This window comes from Lagopus muta, chromosome 11, assembly GCF_023343835.1.
Source record: "Lagopus muta isolate bLagMut1 chromosome 11, bLagMut1 primary, whole genome shotgun sequence".
NCBI classification, from domain to species: Eukaryota; Metazoa; Chordata; class Aves; order Galliformes; family Phasianidae; genus Lagopus; species Lagopus muta.
In genome coordinates, this window is record NC_064443.1 from 19,441,039 (window position 1) to 19,461,998 (window position 20,960).

The following is a 20,960-nucleotide window of genomic DNA, read 5'->3' on the forward strand; positions in this document are numbered from 1 at the left end:
ACCTGCCTGTGTATGACCATGAACCATGGTCTCCAACAATGACAGTGTGGGCCAGAAACAGGTGTCACCTTAAGACCTGCCCAGAAAAGCCAATTACCCCTGGATGATTATGGTTAATAACTCTCTTAGCCCTAATCGCGCTGACACCGATGCCTGGAGCTTACCATAGGGGGCACTTTATAAGGGACGCCCGACAGCCGCTTCTCTGTGGGGCGACAGCGAAGGCTGGGCGGTGGTGGAGCCCAACTGCAGGGGCGATTCCCCCTCACAAAACCCGACACTGAGTGCGACTGAGAGGCATCCCACAAACCGCAGCCATGAACGGGACGGAAGGCCAAGACTTCTACGTGCCCATGTCCAACAAGACCGGGGTGGTGCGGAGCCCCTTCGAGTACCCCCAGTACTACCTGGCTGAGCCGTGGAAGTTCTCGGCGCTGGCTGCCTACATGTTCATGCTGATCCTGCTTGGCTTCCCCGTCAACTTCCTCACGCTGTACGTCACCATCCAGCACAAGAAACTCCGAACGCCTCTAAACTACATTCTCCTGAACCTGGCGGTCGCCGACCTCTTCATGGTCTTTGGAGGCTTCACGACCACCATGTACACCTCGATGAACGGGTACTTTGTCTTCGGAGTAACAGGGTGCTACATCGAGGGCTTCTTTGCTACGCTGGGCGGTGAGTTCTCCAAATTTTCACAAATCTGACAGAAATTTCCCCAGATTTCAGGAGAGGGCGTGAGGATGCCCAGCTGCTCCTGGAGAGCCGGGTGGTGTGTGCCAGGCCCTGCTGCTGCTGCTGCTGCTGCAGTGCTACTGGGTGGGAGGTGAAGAAAGTGGCAAATAGCACTTCTTTTTTAAGCCTTATTTTGGTAGCCACCTGTTCCATCTCCTGCGAGCAACCGTGTAGCCATGAAAAGTAACCTACAGCAGATTGTGCAGCTGCTGGATTTGCACATCCTTTTGGCTCGCTTTCTGACAGGAGAGCTGACGGCTTCTTCTGGAGCTGTGGGGCTGAGCGTTACTGCTGTGAAGTGCAGTGCAGTGCAGCCCAGCAAAGCTGCCTCCACTGTGCCATCCAGCCGGTGATTAGTGTTAAATTAGGGCTGTGTGTCTGAGAACAGCCTCCCTGGCCAGCAGGCAGCTGTAGGCGGGGTTGGGCCCCAAGGCACAGACGACCTGAGCAGAACCTGGAGGCAGTGCTGCAGATCAGAGTGGGGCTGTGGGCATGTGGATGCAGTGCTGTGCGGGAGGAGGGCAGGATCCAGCAGTGGATCCCGAGGTGCAGCAGCACAGCGGTCACCGCTGGGGGTCTGCAGGCATCTTCTGACTCCTCACCGCACTGGTACTTGTCTTCTGTTCTGTCCCGTCTCTGAGCACTGGATGGAGGTTCGCTGCTGATGGGGTCTTCCCCGTGCCAGGAATGGCGTGCCTTTGTCCTCCCATCATTTTCAGTCCCCGTATCTCCATCCCTCTCTCCCTGGTGCAGGTGAAATCGCTCTCTGGTCACTCGTCGTCCTGGCTGTGGAACGGTACGTGGTGGTCTGTAAGCCCATGAGCAACTTCCGCTTTGGAGAGAACCACGCCATCATGGGGGTCGCGTTCTCCTGGATCATGGCCATGGCCTGCGCAGCTCCCCCGCTGTTCGGCTGGTCAAGGTAAGGAGGGGCCTGGGCATGGAGCGCAGGGTGCGGGCAGCTCTGCTGGCGCTGACCGCCCCGTGTGCTCACAGGTACATCCCCGAGGGCATGCAGTGCTCGTGTGGGATCGACTACTACACGCTGAAGCCAGAGATCAACAATGAATCCTTTGTCATCTACATGTTCGTGGTCCATTTCATGATCCCACTGATCGTCATCTTCTTCTGCTATGGGAATCTGGTCTGCACTGTGAAGGAGGTGGGTGCTGCCCAGGGGCTGGGGGCTGTGCCGGGCTCCATACGGTGACAGAAGGGAGCAGTGCCCTCCAGCCCTGCACCCACACGGGCCAAGCCCTCCCGATTCCATCCCCCCCACTCTCTGCCTGCAGGCTGCCGCCCAGCAGCAGGAGTCTGCCACCACCCAGAAGGCAGAGAAGGAAGTGACCCGCATGGTGATCATCATGGTCATCGCCTTCCTCATCTGCTGGGTTCCCTACGCCAGCGTCGCTTTCTACATCTTCACCAACCAGGGCTCAGACTTCGGACCCATCTTCATGACCATCCCGGCATTCTTTGCCAAGAGCTCTGCCATCTACAATCCTGTGATCTACATTGTAATGAACAAACAGGTAACTGCCAGCTGACTGCCTCTGTAGTGTTTCTCTTTGTAACAGCTGTGGGGAGCTCCCATACCTCCAGCACACCCTGAGCCGCAAGGGGATTCCAGGTACTGCGTGCTGGTGTGCAGGAGAGTGAAGTGCAGCTTACTCCTTCACGCTGTGCAGCTCTCGTTGATGCAAGCACCCACCTGAGAAATGTGCATGCTGGCCCAGCGGAGCAGCTGGGGCTGCCTCCCCCAATGCTGAGGGCTGGGAGGGAGACTTCACCAGGACAGTGTCCCTGGTGCAGACATGCTGGAGGGTTCCATGCAGTTCCCACTGTAGCACGTGGGATCTGTACCTGCATTCCTCCTGCTGCAGCAGTTCTTCTACTGCACAGTGCCCATGGCATTACCGGGCTCACTTTTCTCCACCCCCAACTCTGGGCCCAGCATGCAGGCAGCCCCTCAGCAGCCTTCTAACCTCACCACGCTGCTTCCCCTCTCTTCCAGTTCCGTAACTGCATGATCACAACCCTCTGCTGCGGCAAGAACCCGCTGGGCGATGAGGACACATCTGCTGGAAAGACTGAGACCTCCTCCGTCTCCACCAGCCAGGTGTCCCCTGCATAGGTCCCAACGCACCAACCTTGCCCACTGCCAGCACCTGCCCGCTTCAGCACAGCCCTGCGGGGCGGGCTGCTCTCCCAACCATAGGAACCCTGGGAACAAGGCTGTGAAAATGTACACGTTTTATAATTAAAATGCAAAAGCTTAGCTCCTCCACTGGCATAACTCCGTGCTTCTCTCTCTGTTGATTCACTGAGAGCTCACACCTGTTGCACCATGCAGGCCCTGCAAAGCCCGGGCACGGCAGAGCCACTGCCACCTCCCTCACCCCAACCTGAGGGCCTCGGCGGGGCAGGGGCTGAGCCCCTCCCAGCTCCACTGCTGCAGACAGAGCCTGCAGCCACCAGGGCAGGGCCAGGGCGGAGGGCTGTGCTGGGGCAGGCTGAGCAATGCCGGATGCCCAATGCTCAGAGCTCCGTGCCCAGCCCTGCCCAGCACCTCAGAAGGACACCGCAGCAGCTCTGGGATGATGGGTGGCTTTTGGCACACACGTGCCCTCCGTGTGGCAGAGGTGAGGGTGCAGATCCCACCTCTGAGCAGGTGGCTCAGCGTGGTGCAGCTGTGTCCCGCTATGGCTGGGTGTGCTTGGATGCTCCCGGTGTTGGCTCCTTGGCAGCCCCACTCACTGCCCCCCCGGCAGGACGCAGCCCTTCCCTCCCAGCCACCCACAGACCCTCCCTGTCAGCTGCGGCCCAGCTCAGCGTCAGCCCACATAGGAGGCTTTGGCCGGTGCTCGTGCTTTTGAGGACGGATTGGTGCATTGCTGAGCTTCCTCTGTGTTAGAGAAGGCAAGACATGGGAGCATATGGTGCAGAGACACCGGCATATGTTCCAGGCACTACAAGATGGCATATTGCAATTGTAGCAGTGTTATTCATTTTTATTTTTAGCTCAGTTATACAAATAAGATGTTTTTCTTGCTGTTCAGCGTTATCAACATTTGAAACTATTTTTGTACATTATTATCCTCTCTGATTTCTAATCCTATGCAGCTTCGCGAGGTCTAATAAGGAACATACAGAACCCATGCAAGTTAAATCTTTAATAAAGAGCAATTTGCAAGTACAATTCTCTCATTATTTTTTTTATCGATACTTGTGCATATTCAGTGAAATCTGAAGATTAACGGTTTATGAATAATTCAGTGTTTAGGCTGATGTCTGACTCACGTACTTCAAATCCGAGGGCTGCTTTGGAGGGAAGAGGAGGATGGTGGCGTGTTTGTCGCCGCCCGTCGAGGCATTGCTCCGCAGAGCCACGCGGTGCTCAGTGGCCGCTCGGTGATGCGGCTCGGCCACCCGCGCTGAGCCCTACGGCACAGTGCAGCGCTGGCCCTGCAGAGGGGCCCGTAGGGCTGCCGCGCGGGGCCGGGAGCGCCGTGCTCTGAGCCCGGCAGCGCGCGAGGTGCGGGCAAACACTGCGGCTGCTGCAGGAGCCCCACGCGGCCCGCAGCGCTTAGAGGAGCTCGCAGCTCGTGCCTGCGGCCGCCACTCCCGCTCCGTCCTTTTCCAACCATCTGCTCGCAGCATTCTTTCTCCTTTCAGCCTCTCACAAAGATCTGGGCAGGAGCGCTCGGGCTCACCTGTGTCCACTGCGGTGAGAACCCGGCAATTAGCGGCTGCCCAACCGGCCCTCGCCGTCACCGTGCCGAATCAGATAAATCAGCTGCAGGTGAGGTGGGCCTGGGAGCTGGGTTGAGGTTGAGGTGCCTGGTTGGCGTCTGGGAGCTGCGCAGCCATGGAGTCCCAACCAGGTCGGGGCTGTAGGGTGCAGGCACCGCGGTTCCCTTTTCTGGGAACGGGCGCGGTGACGCTGTTTGGCTTTGGAGGACCGCAGCCCTCAGGGCTGTGAGCTCCTTCGCCTCACGCCGCCGTTCTGTATCACTCGCAGCCAAAGCCGCCGGCGCTGCCCGGCTCTCCAGCCTGCTCGCCCGGGGCCGGCGGAGCCGCCACCCCCCCACGCTGCACATGGTGCTCGAGGCGCTGCAGGCGCAGGACGGGAAGAAGGGCGCCTCAGTCGTCGCCATTAAGCGCTTCATCCTGGCCAAGTACCCCACGGTGGACCCCGTGCGCCTCAAGTATCTGCTGAAGCGGGCACTGGCGACGGGGCTGAGCCGCGGCTTCCTCGTGCGGCCCCACAACTCCGCCGCCCTGGGGGCCACGGGGCGCTTCAAGGTGAGCGGGGCTGCAAGAGCGGGGCTGGGGTTGGGCGCTGCCGATGCCGGCTGCTCCCACGTTCTGCTCCTTCCCTGCTCCCAGCTCGCTCCCAAGAGGCTGCAGCAGAAACAGGCGCAGGGCCAGGAGGATCCCGGGGAGGGACCGGCCCCGAAGACCGGACGCAGAGGGGCTGCCGAGGCTGCCCGAGCCCCTGCGGTGGCGCGGAGCGACGGAGGGCAAGGTAATGGCAGGGGTCTGGGGCGGACTCCGGTGAGGTGCTCTGCCTGTGCTCATCTGCTGCTGCTTTTCTGTAGGCACGGCCAAGGAGGAGCCGAAAGCAGTGAAGAGGAAGCCGAGGGCAAAGCCTGCAGATGTGAGTATGGCTGGGTGAGGCGCCCAGGGGATGCCAGCACTGCACCCAAGCTGTGGGTTGTGGCATGGCAGCAGCCTGAAGCACTCTGTTCCCTCCAGGCCCAGCCGGCGGTGGAAAAGCCCAGGAGTCATGGAGTGAAGCCCCACCAGGCCCCTGGCAAAGGGCGGCCGCAGCCCCCTGCAGCTCCTGCTGCCAGCGGTGTGCACGAGGACAGTGCTGACCGCCCTGCCGGGGTGAAGAGACCCAAAAAGGCCCCAGCAGCCAAGAGCAAAGGGAAGGTTCCTGAGGAGGCCCAGGAAGCTGCCTCGAAGAAGGGAGGTAAAGCCAAGGCAAGGAAGCCTCAGGCAGCTCTGGGTGCTGGCCAGGGGGGGAAGGCTGGAGCACAGGAGGCAGCTCCTGGCAGGAAGGTGTCATAGGGGCCCCAGGACTTTGACAGCACAGCGCCATCCCCAGCTGAGTCTGGGCTTTGGGCTAGGAGCTGGTTTTAATTCCCAGGTGTTAATTCTGTTCATCCGCTACTAATAAAGGTTGTCTGATTCATGGAATAGCACAACTCCTGCCCTGCATGCCCGCCAAAGTCCTTTCACCCAGGGTGAATCCGCAGCCTTGCCCCATGTAGGATGGGAAGGCACGCAGACTTGTGGAGTGGTAGTGAGCTGTTGTCTCCTGTGAGCAGTGCTGGAGTGACTCTGAGGGCCCACATGTATGCAGGCTGGTGGTGAGCCCCAGTGCGAGGTGATGCCCAGGCAGGGGCTCTGAGCTGTGGTGGGAAGCTCAGGGCTTGTCACTGCTCCCACAGCGTTGGTGCAGGGGATGTGTCTGGCCCTGTGTCCTCCCAGCTGCCCTTGTGCTAATGCCTGGCTGAGCTCAGATTACAACAGTGCTAGGGCAGGAGGGATGGGTGCTTTCGTGGTCCACCGTGGTGTTTGGAGTTGCCTAAGCTCCACCCACATTAAAGAGGAAGATAGAAGCGCTTTAGGGCTCAAAAAAAGCTCGGTGTTTGCAGCAGACTGTAGGAATGCTCATGCTATTATCTGTCTGTGCACAGTACCCATCTCAAAGCCTGTCTTGATAGCTTCTGCCAGCCAGTGTATGAAAGCTTTCTTTATGATAGTTTTAAATGCCTGAATTTTTCCTGCTCTGTGCAGAACAGAGCCCTTCTGAAGGTCAGTCTGATAATGCAAAGGTTGTCAGTCCTCCTGGGTGGGAGAAAGTAAGTGGAAGTAAAACCCTCTTCCTAAAGAGGATTTAACTAATCTTCAGCTGGCTTTGCCAATGCCCTCCAAGGCTTCTGGCCTTGCTGTGCGGCTTAAGCAAGAGCTGAGCAAACTAACTACTTTTAAACTTCAGCCTTGGCCATGTTGATGCATCTTTAAATGTGAACTCATGTTCCCCAGGGTCAGGGTGAGGGATACTGCAGCAGTAACCCAGCAGAACTCAGCTGCACCTTCAGTAGTGGTCAGTCACAAATGACTGCTTGCCAACGCTAGATGTCCTGCAGTGGAACAGGGCAAGAGCTGTGTCCTCTTACTGGGCCCTAAATATAAAGCATAAGGCTTCTCGAGAGGCTATATTATTAAGTGACTGGATTTAGCTTTCCTAAGGATCAGCTTTAACACAGGAAGATCCCTGTGGTGTCCAGGAAGAGCAGTTTTTACTGAAAGATGGTGGAAGCGGGAGGATTTCAGTAATGCCGTGGTTATCGAGCCCTGCAGGCTGGGGATGGTGTCACTGCTGAGGCCAGAAGCCTTCAGTGCTGCGGCAGCGCAGAGCAGGTGCTGGGCTGCCTGTTGCTGGGTGAAGGCGCAGTCGGCCCCAAGACTGTTCCTGGCAGTGCGAGGGTGTCTGGCCCTGTGGGTAGGCATGGCGATGCTGGTCCTGGTGTGTGTTGGTGTGGTTTATTCAGCTCCTCTTGTGGCTTTTCTACCTTCTGTGTCAGATCCTGTTCTGGTGGGACCTTCCTGCACGCTAGGCAGGAATGGTGAATTGCTGCGGCCTTAAGAGGATAAGACCTGTGCCACTGGGAAAGAAGATGGTTCTTGCTGAGCTGCCAGCCCTGAGCACTGCGCTGCTGCGTGGTGGAGCTGGCAGCTGCCTGCCTCCCCGTGTTCCTGAGGTGGAGGAGCATGGGGATTTGCATGTCCTGTGTGAGAGAAAGATGCCTCAGACAAGAGATGGCCTCTTGGTGTTAGGCTCTGTGTGTACCAGGAAGTTCATTACGCAGGGTTTCAGCACCTTGTTTTATTACAAAGATAGGTTTCTCCGAGAGTCTGCCACTTCCACTACACAGCAGGTAAGGGCACTATACCCACAACACATGCCAAAGTTTAAAAACATGTTACAAAGGGCTCAGGGTTCAAGGCAACACTACAAACCCTCAAGCATTTGCTCTCTTAAAGTTACCTCTTTAGAATGGTTGTAGCTTTTTTTTTTTTTCTGCTTTGGAAAAAATTAAATAAGACAGCAATAGACCCCAATACGTGGCCCAGTCACATCACCTGGAGTCAAACCATGCTCACTACTGGCTCACCTGTGCCCTTTTCCTGTACTGACATGGGGCTGTTGCTCCATGGCCATTTCCTCACCTCCAGCCAAGCTCAACATTCTCTACTACCCTGGTCCTTCTCACTGTCGCCTTCCCTGTGCTGGGCCTGTCTATATCTATGGCAACTATTCACAGTTTCTAAAGAAAAAAAAGTCAAGATTATTTTTTGTGTGAAATCACTTTCAAAATAAAATGTAGCCCAGCTACATTAGTTTCTACTCTGAAACCACATCCTCAGCAAAGACATTGAAACTTCTACAGTGTATGTACTTTTTCTGTAGTTCTCTTTAAAAGAAAAGAAAAACAAAAAACAAAAAAAACAACAACGGAACCCCAAACAAATCCTCTTTTCTTTCCCTCCCCTCCCTACCCCTTTTAACATACTGGATAAAGTCTATCATTTGTTTTAAAATAGATATCTATATACACATACACAACTCTGATGTTCTAACTTCTGACAAATGTGTTACTGGAAATGATGGGGTGCGACCACCTGCCTGTGGCAGTAAGTCACCCAGGAGGAGTTTGGTGGACCAGGTTTCATCCTTTCCAGCTGGATGAATAATGGAGGCTCACCTTGAGACCCTGCCTGGAGTGAGGTAGTCACTTTTTAATATATATATTTGGCAGTTTGGAAATGTGGTGCCTACAGCTACAGCTAGGTTTAGCTTTCATGGGCAGGTTGCCTTTGTCTGCAGGGGAATGCTGGCTTCAGACGTGTGGTCCAGCCTCTGAAGAGGGGCTTGAGTGATGCTGGAGAAGACCAGAGCAGTCATGGCTGCCCTGGCTGTGGAACAGGAGCTGCCAGCAGAGAGAAAATGGATGCCAGGCTGGGATGGGCCCCAGCAGATGCTGCAGGACAGCAGTGGAGTTCCTGGGTCTCAGACAAGTCCTGTTTGTCTCTGCAGTGGGACTCTGCTTGCTGACATCACTGTGTGGAGTGTGGCGTTTCCTACCTCTGTTTGCACCTTGTGATGTCTGACCTGCTCTGCTGACTTGTGGAGTGAGAGCAACTTGCTGCCATGGGGATGCGTTGCTTGCCTTTATGGGCTGACAAACTGAACGTGTCACAAAACCATTTTTGTTGCTCTCGGGTGGTAACTATGGTGTACTGGCTTCAAGGCAAGCAAAGCAAGCTGCTTTAAGAGCAGCCTTCTCCAGCACTGGTCTGCTTTAGGTGACGATCCTGGTGAGATACCAGAGAGTGTGGGACAGAGGGAGGAAAGGATGCCTGGATGTTCTGCCCTGCATGTGGCTCAGTCTGCTCTGTCAAAGGACTGACAGAGGTGAGGTGAGCTCAAGTCAGCACCATAGCTGTGTATGCAGCCAGTAGGGTGGGGAGAGGAGTGAGGAGCAGCTCGCTGCTTGCAGGTGGAAGCGATGCCTGTGCCTATCTGGCTGGAGGGTGGGTCGTAAGGGACATCTGCCTATCCTACTGCACACTGCAGTTCACTGCATGCAGGCTGGGGAACTGGGGCAGGGCAGAACAGTCCCACACCAACATGCAGTGCACTCCCTCCAACCAGCTAGCAGCTGTTAGGGGATAAGGTGCTTTCAGCATTCCCCTGCTACATAGGAAGCAACTGCTTTAACTCACCTCCAGTTCCCTGGGTTGCCCAAATCTCAAATGAAGGAGTGGTTATGTTTGCACATACAATACAAAAATTAAAAGGCACAAAAATACACAGAATGCAGCAGATAGTGAACAGCTGATTGTCCATGGTGTCACAGAAATGCAGGTGTGAGAGGGCTGGTGTGGAATGGAGAACGTGCTGCCGTTGCTCTGATGGCCTATGCCATCTCTGCTTGTTACTCCCTGAGGCTGCTTTTTTTGTTATGGCTTCTGCAGCCTGGTCTTGTCCATGAGGAATGCAGACAGGGATGTGGGGAGCCAGCTGCTCAGGAACGAATTACTGAGAAGTGATGAACCAAGCTTGCCACAGGTATCACACCTCCATTTCTGGCTTGCAACAGCAGTAAGTTATGGGTGCTACAGTGTTGACCAGATGGTTTTCTAGCTGCACAAAGGCTGTCTTGTTGCTTCTTGATACGTGAGGGAGCTCTCTGGCTGCAGGTAAGGCCCACCATTGCCACAGGGCTGGTTTGAGAATGACCCTCATGGACATGGACCAAGGTGTCCCCGTGGTCAAGGCAAGTTCCCTACAACAGTTACTCTAGGGGTCACTTCCCAGGCTGCAGTCAGCCTAGGCTTCACTGCAGCACTCGTAGATGTTGTCCTCCATGAGTGCAATCACTTGCTCAAACTTGTGCTGGAGCTGGGTGCGCTTTGTCGTGGGGTTGGAGTCCAGGGCGGCCACGATCTGCAGGAGAGGTGGGCACATAAGGGACAGGCAGCACGCAGCCCTGTCTGCCAGCCCCACCTGCCTCATAATGCCTCAATCCCAGCTGGAGCCAGGAGGGCAAGTCTAGTACTGGGACACAGCCTGCACCCTCCAGGTGCAGCAGGGGTTGGCTGAGTCCCTGCTCTCACATTGAGGCAGAGGGAGAAAATGCAACAGAAAGCCCTGCAGGGAACCTCCTAGCACAGAGCTGTCCCTGCGAGGCAGGGCACAATGAGCTGCGTTCTGTGTCACAGCCAGGGCTGCACTGTGGGCAGCAGTGAGGGTAAGTTATTGGGGAAGGCATCCTTGGGCTCTGCTTCCTGTGAGTGTAAGAGGATTCAAGCAGTCCACGCACTGGCCAGCCCTGCTGCAAACTTGTCCAGCCAAGCACTGCTAAAAACAACTGGGAAAAGCTGGCCTTTGCTTCTACACAGTTATCAATCAAGGGATGGGAGAACAGATGCACCTGTGTGCATGTATTACATATGTGCATGGGCAGATTACACAAACAAATTAATCCCTTTTCTGTGAGGCATCTAACTGCTTGGTTACAAAACACCTCCTGTTATTCCCTCTGCAGATAGTTAAGGCCTGAGCACAGCCAAGCTCGCCTACCTGGGAGCGATATCTCTTGGCATATTTGTATATCTCAGCCATGGCGACGTTTGTGTTGAACTCATTCCGGTATTTCTTTAAAAAGACAGAACAAATAGGGGAGATACGTTAACCTGACACAGCAAGCAAGTTCAAGTCCAATCTGCAGGCATTAGCAAGATTAAAAGAAGATTTAGACTGGCTATTTTTATTCCTGTTGCATTGATGCAGCTGGGCTTTGCCTTATTCGTTTAAGGAAGCTGCATTTGCATACATGAGAAATGCTCTGAGTCTTTATAAAGTCAGCCTTAAGTGACTGCAGCTGATAGCCCTGATCAGTTCAAAGGCACTGCGAAGGATGGGGCAGCACTGGAGCTGGGCAGAGGAGCACCCAGCGAAAAGCATGCTCCACAGCTGAGGCTGAACTGCTGTGGGGAGATGGCTGTGTTCTGAGGGAGCTGCACTGCGCTGCTGGCAGGGCTGGGATCCAGAGCACAGCTGCCAGCTCCCGAGCTGGTACCAGGCTGGCAGGGAGCGCTGCCAGCAGGCTGCCTGGGACTCAGGGCCAGCACTGAAAGTTGGCAGCACAGGGGCCAGCTGGCCGAGGACCTGGGGGCCAGCAGAGCCTCTGCAAATTTCTGGCTCTTTGGCACTTCTTTCTGTTTAAAACTCTCAGCGGTGCCAAAGCCTTGTTAGTTTCAAGCGAATTCATGTATGTTTGCTGGCAGTCATTAAAGATGCTTGGAATTAGGTCAGATGAATTTTGTGTCTGGAAGTTTGAGGCAAAATATCCCTTCTCGTTTGCTCCCTCCAGTGCCCATTCAAGCAGGAGCTGAATTCAGCCTGCTCACCCCGCTGCCCCAGCAGCACAGCTCCACATCCCAGCACAACCCCGGTCCCAGCACTGCCCCGTGCCTCACCCGTGACTCCTCTGCCAGGTGTGCGTTCATCTCCTGCTCGCTGAGCGGTGGCATGTCATGGATCTGCTTGTAGTATCTCTGCACAATCTTCCTGTACTCCGGGATCTCCTTGGCGTACAGCAATTTGTTGGTTGGGGAATCCTAGAGCGAGGGCAAGATACTGAGATCTGATGCTGTATCGTTTCTGACTGAAAACCCTCTTATTCTGCCTGGCTGAAGCACTGGCCATCAGACAGGGCCTTCAGTTAGTTGGGCTCAGGAACCAGCTGTGGGCCTGGCTTTAGGCAGACAGGAGCATGGTGGGGTGGCACTGAGGCACAAACTGCATGAGTGGTGCATGCAGAGCACATCGGGTGCTGCGGGTTATTGCCTCCTGCCTGCAGAGCTGAAGCACTCTGCATGCAGCCATCCCTGCCTGCCTTCCTGGCTTCTATGCCAGCAGTGGTGGTCTCACTGAGTGCAACTGCAGCAACGACAGGGCTGAAAAGTGTGTGTGGGATCAGGGGGTTGTTTGCTGCAGGTGACGCTCTGCAAGTGCATGTACCACCACTGTGATAGATAATCCACTTCTGCTCCATGGCACCATGTGTGGAACGTGGTGATGAAGGATGGGCTTCTGAATGCGTCACTCTGGTCTCTTGAGCAGCTAGCTTGATTTAAACCAAAGAACAAAGCTGAACTTTGTCAGTTGAAATGTTGCTCTTGGATTTTTAATGTAGCTTTGATTTATTCTGCGTTGGCTAACTCAGCCTATCTGACCTATATTGAGTGCATGGAAAGTAATTAACAGAAAATACTGTGAGTTTTCCTGATTAATGTTGGCTTGGACAAAGCAGTTTTAACCTCCTGGCCATGAGCGGGTGGTATCAGCACAGGCATAACCCCACTTGCACTCTGCTAACACAAGCATGAATGATTTTAACCTCGAGGCAGTGCTGTCCTGCTGACATCATTGCCCGGGGAATGAACCAGCACTGTAACCCAGAGGGAAAAGAGCCCCGGGACGGGAGGGCAGTGAGATCAGTGTGTGTCCCCTTGCCCTGACACGCTCCCTGGTGCTGGCAGGTGGAGGGGGGAGAGGAAGGCTCTGCAGACAAAACAAGCCCAGCAGGGCTCTAGCTGTGGAGATGGGATCTCCTGCTGTACAAGCAGTAAATAAGGAAGCCAGGGGTAACTGCAAGCTGCTGTGCAATATGTGGGAAGGCTGCAAGGGAAATGGGCACCGGGCCCCAAAGCAATTTACTTTCAAACCCAATGACAAGGCATTGTAGGAATAGAGCCAAGTTACAGAGCCTACTTACAACATTTTTTTCCCCCTTGGAAACGCAACAGAAACACATGCTGCCTCCTTTCTGTTGTTTTTCAAATTTGTGTCTGGTTTGTCCTCCCTGTACTCGGAAGAGGTGAATGCTTTATGTGCTCACACACTGTAGGTGTGCGGAGGGAATCTGCTCTCACATTTGCAGTATCAGAAGCAGCACTGCTGACACCCTGTATCCAGAGAAAGAGCCTGGACAACCCCTGGTCTACAGCATGTGGATGCAGACTGACTTTCGTGCTGAGGATTTATTCTCCCCTCATTACTCAACAGTTCCTTCACTTACACTATTGTATTCCTGCAAAATGTTTCCATCTGCTGTCTGACTCCTGCTGACCCCTCTTCCCCTCACCGGCAGCTCGACAAGGACAGATTGAAGGTGTTTCGTAACGCTTGCAAAAAAATGCCCCAAACCCAAACAAACAAAAATCCAGCGCTCATTACATCTTCCTCCAGAGTTAATCTCTCCCAGGAGGGGCTTCCTGGGGATGTCCTGAGCAGCGCCCCTCCCTCGCCGCAGGGGCCCCTACGTCACACACCCAGCCCTGGGAGAGGGGCAATTTTCAGCATTTGCTATAAAGCTGACGGTGTTGGGAAGTCTCAGATGTCAGCACCACACTCAGCCAACGTAGAGGGAAAGCAGCGAGCATGCGCCCGGCGCAGGAGGGAGGAGAGGACAACTCATCCTTAGATACATTCAGAAACCGGGCATGTGGCTCACAGCCCGCTGCTGGGGGCGAGGACACCTCTGGCAGCCCCTTCCCCCTACACGCACTGCTCTGTGTCTCGCTGGTTGAGCTGCGGCGCGGCGTCCCCTCCGGTCCATACCTTGCCCAGCTGCAGGTCGGACAGCGAGCAGGCATCAATGAAGGCCTGGGCGATCACAGAGAGACAGGCGTCGATGTGGTCGGTCTTGTCGATGTCAAAGACAAACTGGGGGTTCTTCAGGATGTTGACCCAAAACCTCAGGGGTAGGCTGTGGAGGAAACAGGCCAGGAACACACACTGGGTGAATTTCCAAGGGAGAGAGGAGATACAGAAAGATGATGAAGTATGAATCAAGGAGAGGGAAAAAAATGAAGAGCAAAGTTCTGTTCTTTAATAACCTTCTGGCGCTGCACATTTCCCTGCCTAGCTAGAGGGGAAGCACCTGCTCAGGCCCCACATGCAGCCCTACCCAGGTGAGTGTTTGCCCCACTCCCCCAGCAGCTGTGGGCTGGCTGTGCTGCTGGATGGGCTCAGACACTTCTGCTGCATGGGGTTTGCAATCCAGCTTCCTCATTTGCGGTGTTTTGTATTGACAGTGTCAGCTCCTTTTCCATTTCCCCTGACACTACCCACCCTCTGGTTTTGTTGGTAAGCCTAGCCCCATGAAATACATTTTGTATACATTTTTCCTGCTCTCTCATTGTTTTCTTCTTGAGTTGCTTCAGTGCTCCTTTGGCCGCACAGTACATTTCTTGTCCTGGCTACTATCCCCCCTCAGCAGCTGGGGAGTAAAACCTATGGAGCTATTTGCTCTACTGGCAATTAAAGTAATGAAGGCTGAGCAGATCTGCAGTCCACAGGTCATATCTACACACCTGCTATCCCAGACAAATTGGTTTTTGTTTTTCATGTTGTGCTGGAGTTACTGCCCCTGCAGCCTCAGAAGCGCGGCGCTGCCTCCAGCCTCGCTGCTTTGCCCCACTGAACCCCCCCTGCTCTCCCCCATGCTCTCTCCCCCTTCCCTCTGGCTCTCCCATGCCATTCCTGCTCAGCACATCCCTCAGCATCGCTGCCGGCAGCCCCTGATGCTGTGTACCACCAACAGGCTGCCACAGCAGCAGCTCCTGGGGTGCCGAGCACCCTGCAGCCTCAGCTTGGTGTCAGAGAGAAGTGAGGAGAAGGATCCCCAGGGATTGGAAAGCTGGAAACCAAATGAAAAGGAGCCGGTGTGGATTTTAAAATCTGTGTGGTTTTTAAGACCTGATGTGATTTTGAAATCTATCTCAGACTCTTCAGTGCTTATAGCTTACATCTTTGCTGCCTCCTGTCATCCATTCTCTCTTCTGTTTCTCATTAATTATGTGTATTAGTGTGCCCATTCCTTCTGCCCTTTCTCTGCCTATGCCTGCTCTTCCAGCTCTGTGCTTTCCAGAGCTCTGTGCTTGTTCAGAGCTCTCCAGCCCACATTTGCTCTCATCTTTCAGCCCCTCCCTGTTTTTCATGGCCCTCATTGGTTCTGCTTTTAGCAGCCTGGTTGTTAATGCCGAACACCAAGGCTTTGCAGCTGCTGCTTCTTTCAGAAGAAAGGAAGGAAAGGAGAGGTCTTCTCTTCTTCAACCAAACCTGTTGGTCTTCCAGATGTGCATGGTGTCAGGGTCTGTGATCCCTCTTTTCTCTGCTTGCTCCTCTAGGAAGTCAAAGAAATACTTCACGGCCACAGGCGGCTTGTCATCTCGGATGCTGAGAATGGCTTTGAACAAGTCGTCCAGGAACTTCTGCAGTGTGCCCTGTGGACAAGCACACACAGTGGGGGCTGCAGAAAGCAGCAGCACCTGAGCCCTGAAAACCAGTGTGAGGGGCTGTGACTGTGTACACTGGGAAGTTCTTGGCTGCCAGCTGGATAAGCCATGAGAGGGAGGGGATGCTGGAGCAAGGAGGGAAAGGTTTGTTTGTGCGTAGTGATATAATCAGCTTGCATTTGGATTTAATTTCTTTTAGCATTGAGATTTTCTTTCATACTGCTGGGATCTCACATCTGTGATTGTTCTGCACAGTAAATACAAAAAAGCCTGGAGACTGCTGGCCATGCTTGTGATCTCTGCTCCAGTGAAGCATCATGCTGGGACTAAAGATGGTCTGGGAGCCCAACTGCTGGAGCTGAGCACTCACAGTGAGTGGGGAAGTTCAAATCTGAATTAAGGCCACACAAACATCCCTCCTCCATCCCTCTCCCAGCAGGATCACTCTGTGCGAGATGGGCTCAGGTCTGAATCGCACACTGTGAGCCCTGAGGCAGTCAGCATCCTTCCATGGCTGGGGATGCCAGACCTGCACTCAGGGGGATTGCGTGAGGCTCCCGCAGCAGCGCTGCCCTCAGGGAGAGCTGGGAAGCAGAGGAACGATGGAGCCAGCAGAGCCCAGCAGCCACTGGAGCCTCTCCAAACATTTGTGACAGATGGGTCCTAAAACCCCTTGGGAGTGACCGGCCCTGCAGCAATCCTGACTTAAATCAGGTTTCTCACTGCAGATTGCAAGCAATGATCACCTGCTGTTCGCAAAAGTGCCCCCAGCTCCTACCTTTGTAGAGAGCAGCCTGGTCAGGTAGATCTCTGGCAGGACTTTCTTCCTATGGCTCTGCCTGTGGGATTTCTTATGCTCCACTGATTCGTCAGTTGGGAGAACCTGGTCCAACACAAAACACATGTTGAGAACACTCCTCCCTGGATGTGTCACACTGAATTCTCCTTTAAGTATAGAATTTCAACCGCATATAGAATCCAATTGAAAACCAGTTACTGTGTTATAAATACAGCCTTATATGGCTTTAAAAAAGTAATTCATAATGGTCAGTTTTTCTGACACTGGTCTCTTTTGCTCTCTCCATTGTCTCTCTCAATCTAGACAAAGGAAATGAAACAATCGGCCTCACTGGGATGTCAGCCTGTTTGCCTTTCTGGCCTCTGTGAAGTGCTCCTGTGTGGCTGCAGTTGAGGTTCCCAGAAACAAAGCAGAAGGCTTCCATGGAAAGCAGCTTTTCTTAGGTTTGGAAAAAATGCAAGAACAATCAGCCAGTATTCCTACTCTGGCCTTTTTAAAAACAAAAATAAATATTCTGCTGGCCAGGTCAGTTAATTACCATCCTGTAATGACCTAGCATGCAATTTAAGTACATCTTGGCATTGCTTCAGATGTGCACATTTGGTTTCCTGTCCCCTCTCCCTCCTCACTCTGTGGATATGTGTGCGTGCGTGTATTGTGTTTGTACTCCATCTGAGCATGGAAAATTCAGCAGAGAAAAAAGCCCAAGCTATAAAATACTGTTGTTGTCCATAACACTTTTTCTCATAACAGCTTTTAACAGCATTTAGCACTTCGTCGATTTGGAGCAGTGCACGAGCAGGAACTCATAAATCTCGGCGGCCCTGGGAAGGGGCAGAGTGCCAGCAGCTCCTGCGAGGTGACCCCCCAAGGCTGCGGGATGCTGCTGGCAGTGCTGCTCCACGCTCAGATCATGGTGCTGGACTCTGGCTGCTGATGGCTGGATTGGGCCACAGCAATTATTGTGCTGTCTTGTAATTTTTTATTATGTCCCACACAGCTAAGGCTTTTCTACAGATAACCTTTCTGCTCCAATTAGGGCCTCTGTGAAGAGAACTAATGACTGCTGATCCAGACTGTTCATCACATCTGAAGCTTCAGCCCATGGAGATGAATTAAGTCAGTATCGGTGAGGCTGAAAAGATTTTCTTTTCTTTCATCACAAACAATGAAAAAAAATAGGACCCCTGCAGGTGAGAATGAAGATCACCCCACATGCACAGCCCCACTGACCGCCTTCGCTCCCAGCAGTATTCAGGTCATGTTCTGCCACCAAGGTGAGCGTGAGCCTGGGGCCACCTGCCCCACCTCCCGCCCCAGCCCTGCTGGGTCTCATCTGGCTCCAGTCACAACACCTCTGCTATTGCTGCAGCATGGCCCTGCCTGCAGGGCACCTCCTCTTTGCTGCAAGCCTTGTGTTCAGCACCATAGAATCAAAGAACTCATTAGTGGGAAGGGATCTTAAGACCCCAGCCCCACCCCTGCGTGTTCTGGCTGCCTTCTGTCAGCGCAGGCTACCCACAGCTCCATCCATGACCTCGTGCACCTCCAGAGATGGGTCACCCACAGCTCTGGGCAGCCTGTGCCAAAGTGACAGCAGCAGCCCCATCTCTCTGTTAGTGGGCAGTCTTTGCAAGGTCAAGCATTGTAATACAGACAGCAAACAGAGTAAGTAAGCACCTGGTTGCCCTGTGCTGCTGCCAGAAGCAGCATGTGGCCAGGCACTGCCCCAGCACCACATGGTGCAGCACAGCCATGCCCACGGCCAGAGAGTGAGAAGGATACTCACCAGGTGGAAGTACTTCTCAGTGTCCAAATCCTTCACTGTGAAGAACAAGAGGGATATAACAGCTTAGTCAGAACACTCCACCCACATGAGAACACGTTTGCTACCCCAAAAAGCACTAATGCCCAGCCAGGGTTTCTGCTCCCAGCGATCTCAGCACCTTTCTCAGCAGGGGATCACATCGTGCTGCACCACACTGCAGGGCCTGGGGAACACGGCTGCCAACTCTCAGTGGACCCCGGAGCCACCCTTGACACGTGCAGGTTCAAGGGAATGGGCCTTACCTCTGCTCAGCGTGCCGTCCTTCTTGTCTGACAGGCTCATGGCCAGGGACGCCCCTTCAGGGATCTGCAGAGGGAAGCGTGGCTGTCAGTGAGTGCCTGGCAGCTTCCAGCCCTGGGGACCCGATGCCAGCCACGGGCACCCTGCCACCACCCTGCCCCTGCTCCCCAGTGTGGGAACTGGCAGCAGCGTGCTGCCCTACTGGGAGAGGCTTTTTAAAGTGCAAATGCAAGCGGGTGATGCCCTCAGCTCCAATGGGAACTGGGCAAATACGTGCATCCAAGATAAAGTTTTGGCACGTCTACAGCAGGTAACTCGAAGAAGAAAGACCACCGAGCTGCGCAGGCACTGCTTGGCCTCTACCGCAGGAACCCGCAGGGCAGGGGCTGCTCTTTGTTCTGCGCCCGGCCCGGCACAGCGGGCGCCGCGCCAGCAGCGGCACTGCGGCACAAACAACCGCGCTGATCAGCACGCAGTTCTGATTTTCCATGCGCTGTTGCAGGCTAGTGAGGATTATGCTTCCAGGCAAACCAGGGAATGGGGAAACCAAATAAACTTTCTGGTTTCATTTAGTTTTAAAAGGAAAACTGGTCAGGAGAACAGTTCTCTTTACCACATTGCTCCATGTTTTTGGCCTCCATCCTCAGCGGCATCCCCAGCCCTGCTCCGAGGGCAGGCAGCAGCTCCAGCGGCAGCAGGGCACGGCCCAACAGCTCGGTGATGCTGATCAGCTCAGCTGAGGCCATTGGAAATAGGAGCTTTTTCTTTTCCCCCCGTTCTTTCTGTTGTCAGTAATAACTTGTTTTGCATGAAGAGTGTTTAATTAGTTTCAGTGTGTTGCAATATTAACAAGCTCCTCGCCAGGGCAGATGTCTATTCCCCAGAAGCTCTTGCGGAGCCATGGCAACCTTCCTGCTTGGCCCCAATAATCCTGTTTTTGGAGGGGGAACTGCCATTCGCCCCTGGGGCCGGGGAGGCTCTGAGGAAGTAGAGCTCTTCTGTAGCACCTGTAGATTTACCTTGTAATGTGCCAACGTGTTGAGCTTCTTCCTGCCATCCTCCACCACTGAGGTGTCGTCGAGGTCCCGCAGGATGTAGCTGTCGGTGCTGGTGGCAAACCACTCTGTGTGGGGAGGGCAGAGCTGAGCAGGCAGCCGGGAGGCTGGGACCTGCTTCTGGGAGCATCCCACAGCCAAGGCACCGTGGGGCTGCACATGTGGTCACCATGGGGCAGCAGTGGCTCCTGAGGGGCTGAGCCTGCAGACAGGGGGATGTGCCCCAGGCACCGAGGAGAGGAGTGGGGCCCTGGTGCTGCCCCAGCCCAGCTGTCCCTCCAGGAGGACACCGTCTGGCACTGAGCATCAGCCCCACGTGACGCAGGCACAAGGCCAGCGTGGGTGGTTTCCTCCTCGCAGCACTGGCCTTGGACACTAAAATTCTACAAAAAGTGGTTGGCCACAGGGTAGACAAGTGACCAAACACACAGCCAGACAGGAGTCCATGGGTTCATTTATAGCTGCTTGTGGAGAGGTACGTTAATGAGCCATGTGCAGGCCCAAGAGAGTTTTAGAGGACACATCCGTTCCTGGGATTAACACTGGGCTTCAAAGAGGGGAAATCCAAGTACCCTTCTGCTCAGCTCAGGCTTTTCTAAAGCTTCTTTCTAATGGCTCCCTCCAGTCTGGCAGGGTCCGGTCCCATCTCTTATTCCTGAAGACTGCCCTCAGGAGAAGGCTATCTCCATCCTGCCCTATCACCAATGCTCCTTCACCCAGTGCCCTCCAACAGACCCCAGGGGCTGGTGTGTGCCATCAGCTCCCTCACCCAGAGGTACAGTCTGGCCAGCACCCCCTACCGAGGTCGACGTCTTCTACTCTTGGCCACTGGGAGTAGGGGACATTCTTGCAGAAGGCCTCCAGGATCTTCTCCTTCACTTGGCTAAGCGTGTCTGTGTCCATGGCTCTGACACTCAGGGAGTCCATCCCACAGCCTTGGAAGGAGACGTTGAGGTTCTGTGGACAGAGGCTGCGTTAGGGGTGAGTGGGGCTCCCATGGATGCACAGAGCTCTGGGGCTGAAGTCAGGCAGAATAAAGGCTGTCACCTACAATTTACTGCCAGCAAAAGTGCTGATTTATGCTCCCTGGCAATTGAAAGATGCAATTTATTGATGGAGCCAAGAGGACACAGGGAACAATGCTGTGCCCTGCTCTCCTGCTGCCCTGCTTTGGGCCTGAGCCCTGACATGCAGAGATCACTTCTGAGGCGGGAGGAGGACGGGTCAGCCTCCACTGCCGCCACATCCTCAGCTTCTCGTCTCTGGCCAGTCACTGATGGGGCTATCAGGGCTCACTGCCCTCCTCTGCCTGATGCAACGGGCTGAGCTCTTGGGTGTAAACAAGCATACCGAAGAGTGAGTTTGGTGCTACGTGGGCATTCACCACCATCAGCATCCAATTCCCTGCTGAGGAAGG

The 20,960-nt window shown here is 54.3% G+C and overlaps 3 protein-coding genes and 1 long non-coding RNA gene across 4 annotated transcripts in view; 3 read left to right on the top strand and 1 right to left on the bottom strand.

The window, feature by feature from the left end:
• Positions 1 to 311: 311 nt before the first annotated feature.
• RHO (rhodopsin) lies at positions 312 to 2,969 on the top strand. Its single transcript, XM_048957188.1, has 5 exons — positions 312 to 678; positions 1,489 to 1,657; positions 1,732 to 1,897; positions 2,028 to 2,267; positions 2,750 to 2,969. The coding sequence occupies exons 1-5, from the start codon at positions 318 to 320 to the stop codon at positions 2,867 to 2,869; spliced, it is 1,056 nt and encodes a 351-aa protein (XP_048813145.1). The 5' UTR covers positions 312 to 317; the 3' UTR covers positions 2,870 to 2,969.
• Positions 2,970 to 3,769: 800 nt separating this feature from the next.
• LOC125698583 (histone H1.8) lies at positions 3,770 to 5,935 on the top strand. Its single transcript, XM_048957079.1, has 5 exons — positions 3,770 to 4,619; positions 4,757 to 5,040; positions 5,125 to 5,263; positions 5,337 to 5,395; positions 5,494 to 5,935. The coding sequence occupies exons 1-5, from the start codon at positions 4,604 to 4,606 to the stop codon at positions 5,809 to 5,811; spliced, it is 816 nt and encodes a 271-aa protein (XP_048813036.1). The 5' UTR covers positions 3,770 to 4,603; the 3' UTR covers positions 5,812 to 5,935.
• A 1,703-nt stretch (positions 5,936 to 7,638) lies between these two features.
• Positions 7,639 to 20,960, bottom strand: part of PLXND1 (plexin D1) — a 69,185-nt gene continuing 55,863 nt past the window's right edge. Inside the window, exons 28-37 of the mRNA XM_048957077.1 lie at positions 20,344 to 20,500; positions 19,508 to 19,611; positions 18,491 to 18,554; positions 18,210 to 18,244; positions 16,400 to 16,504; positions 15,446 to 15,609; positions 13,943 to 14,090; positions 11,797 to 11,937; positions 10,898 to 10,972; positions 7,639 to 10,261 (exon numbers count right to left, since the gene is read on the bottom strand). Of these exons, the coding sequence (XP_048813034.1) occupies positions 10,145 to 10,261; positions 10,898 to 10,972; positions 11,797 to 11,937; positions 13,943 to 14,090; positions 15,446 to 15,609; positions 16,400 to 16,504; positions 18,210 to 18,244; positions 18,491 to 18,554; positions 19,508 to 19,611; positions 20,344 to 20,500 (1,110 nt within the window). The 3' untranslated portion in view covers positions 7,639 to 10,144. The remainder of the gene's footprint in view (positions 10,262 to 10,897; positions 10,973 to 11,796; positions 11,938 to 13,942; positions 14,091 to 15,445; positions 15,610 to 16,399; positions 16,505 to 18,209; positions 18,245 to 18,490; positions 18,555 to 19,507; positions 19,612 to 20,343; positions 20,501 to 20,960) is intronic.
• On the top strand, positions 15,617 to 18,194 carry LOC125698585 (uncharacterized). The gene is made up of 3 exons (XR_007379231.1): positions 15,617 to 15,765; positions 15,877 to 15,992; positions 16,724 to 18,194. It is a non-coding gene; the product is annotated as an uncharacterized LOC125698585 (long non-coding RNA).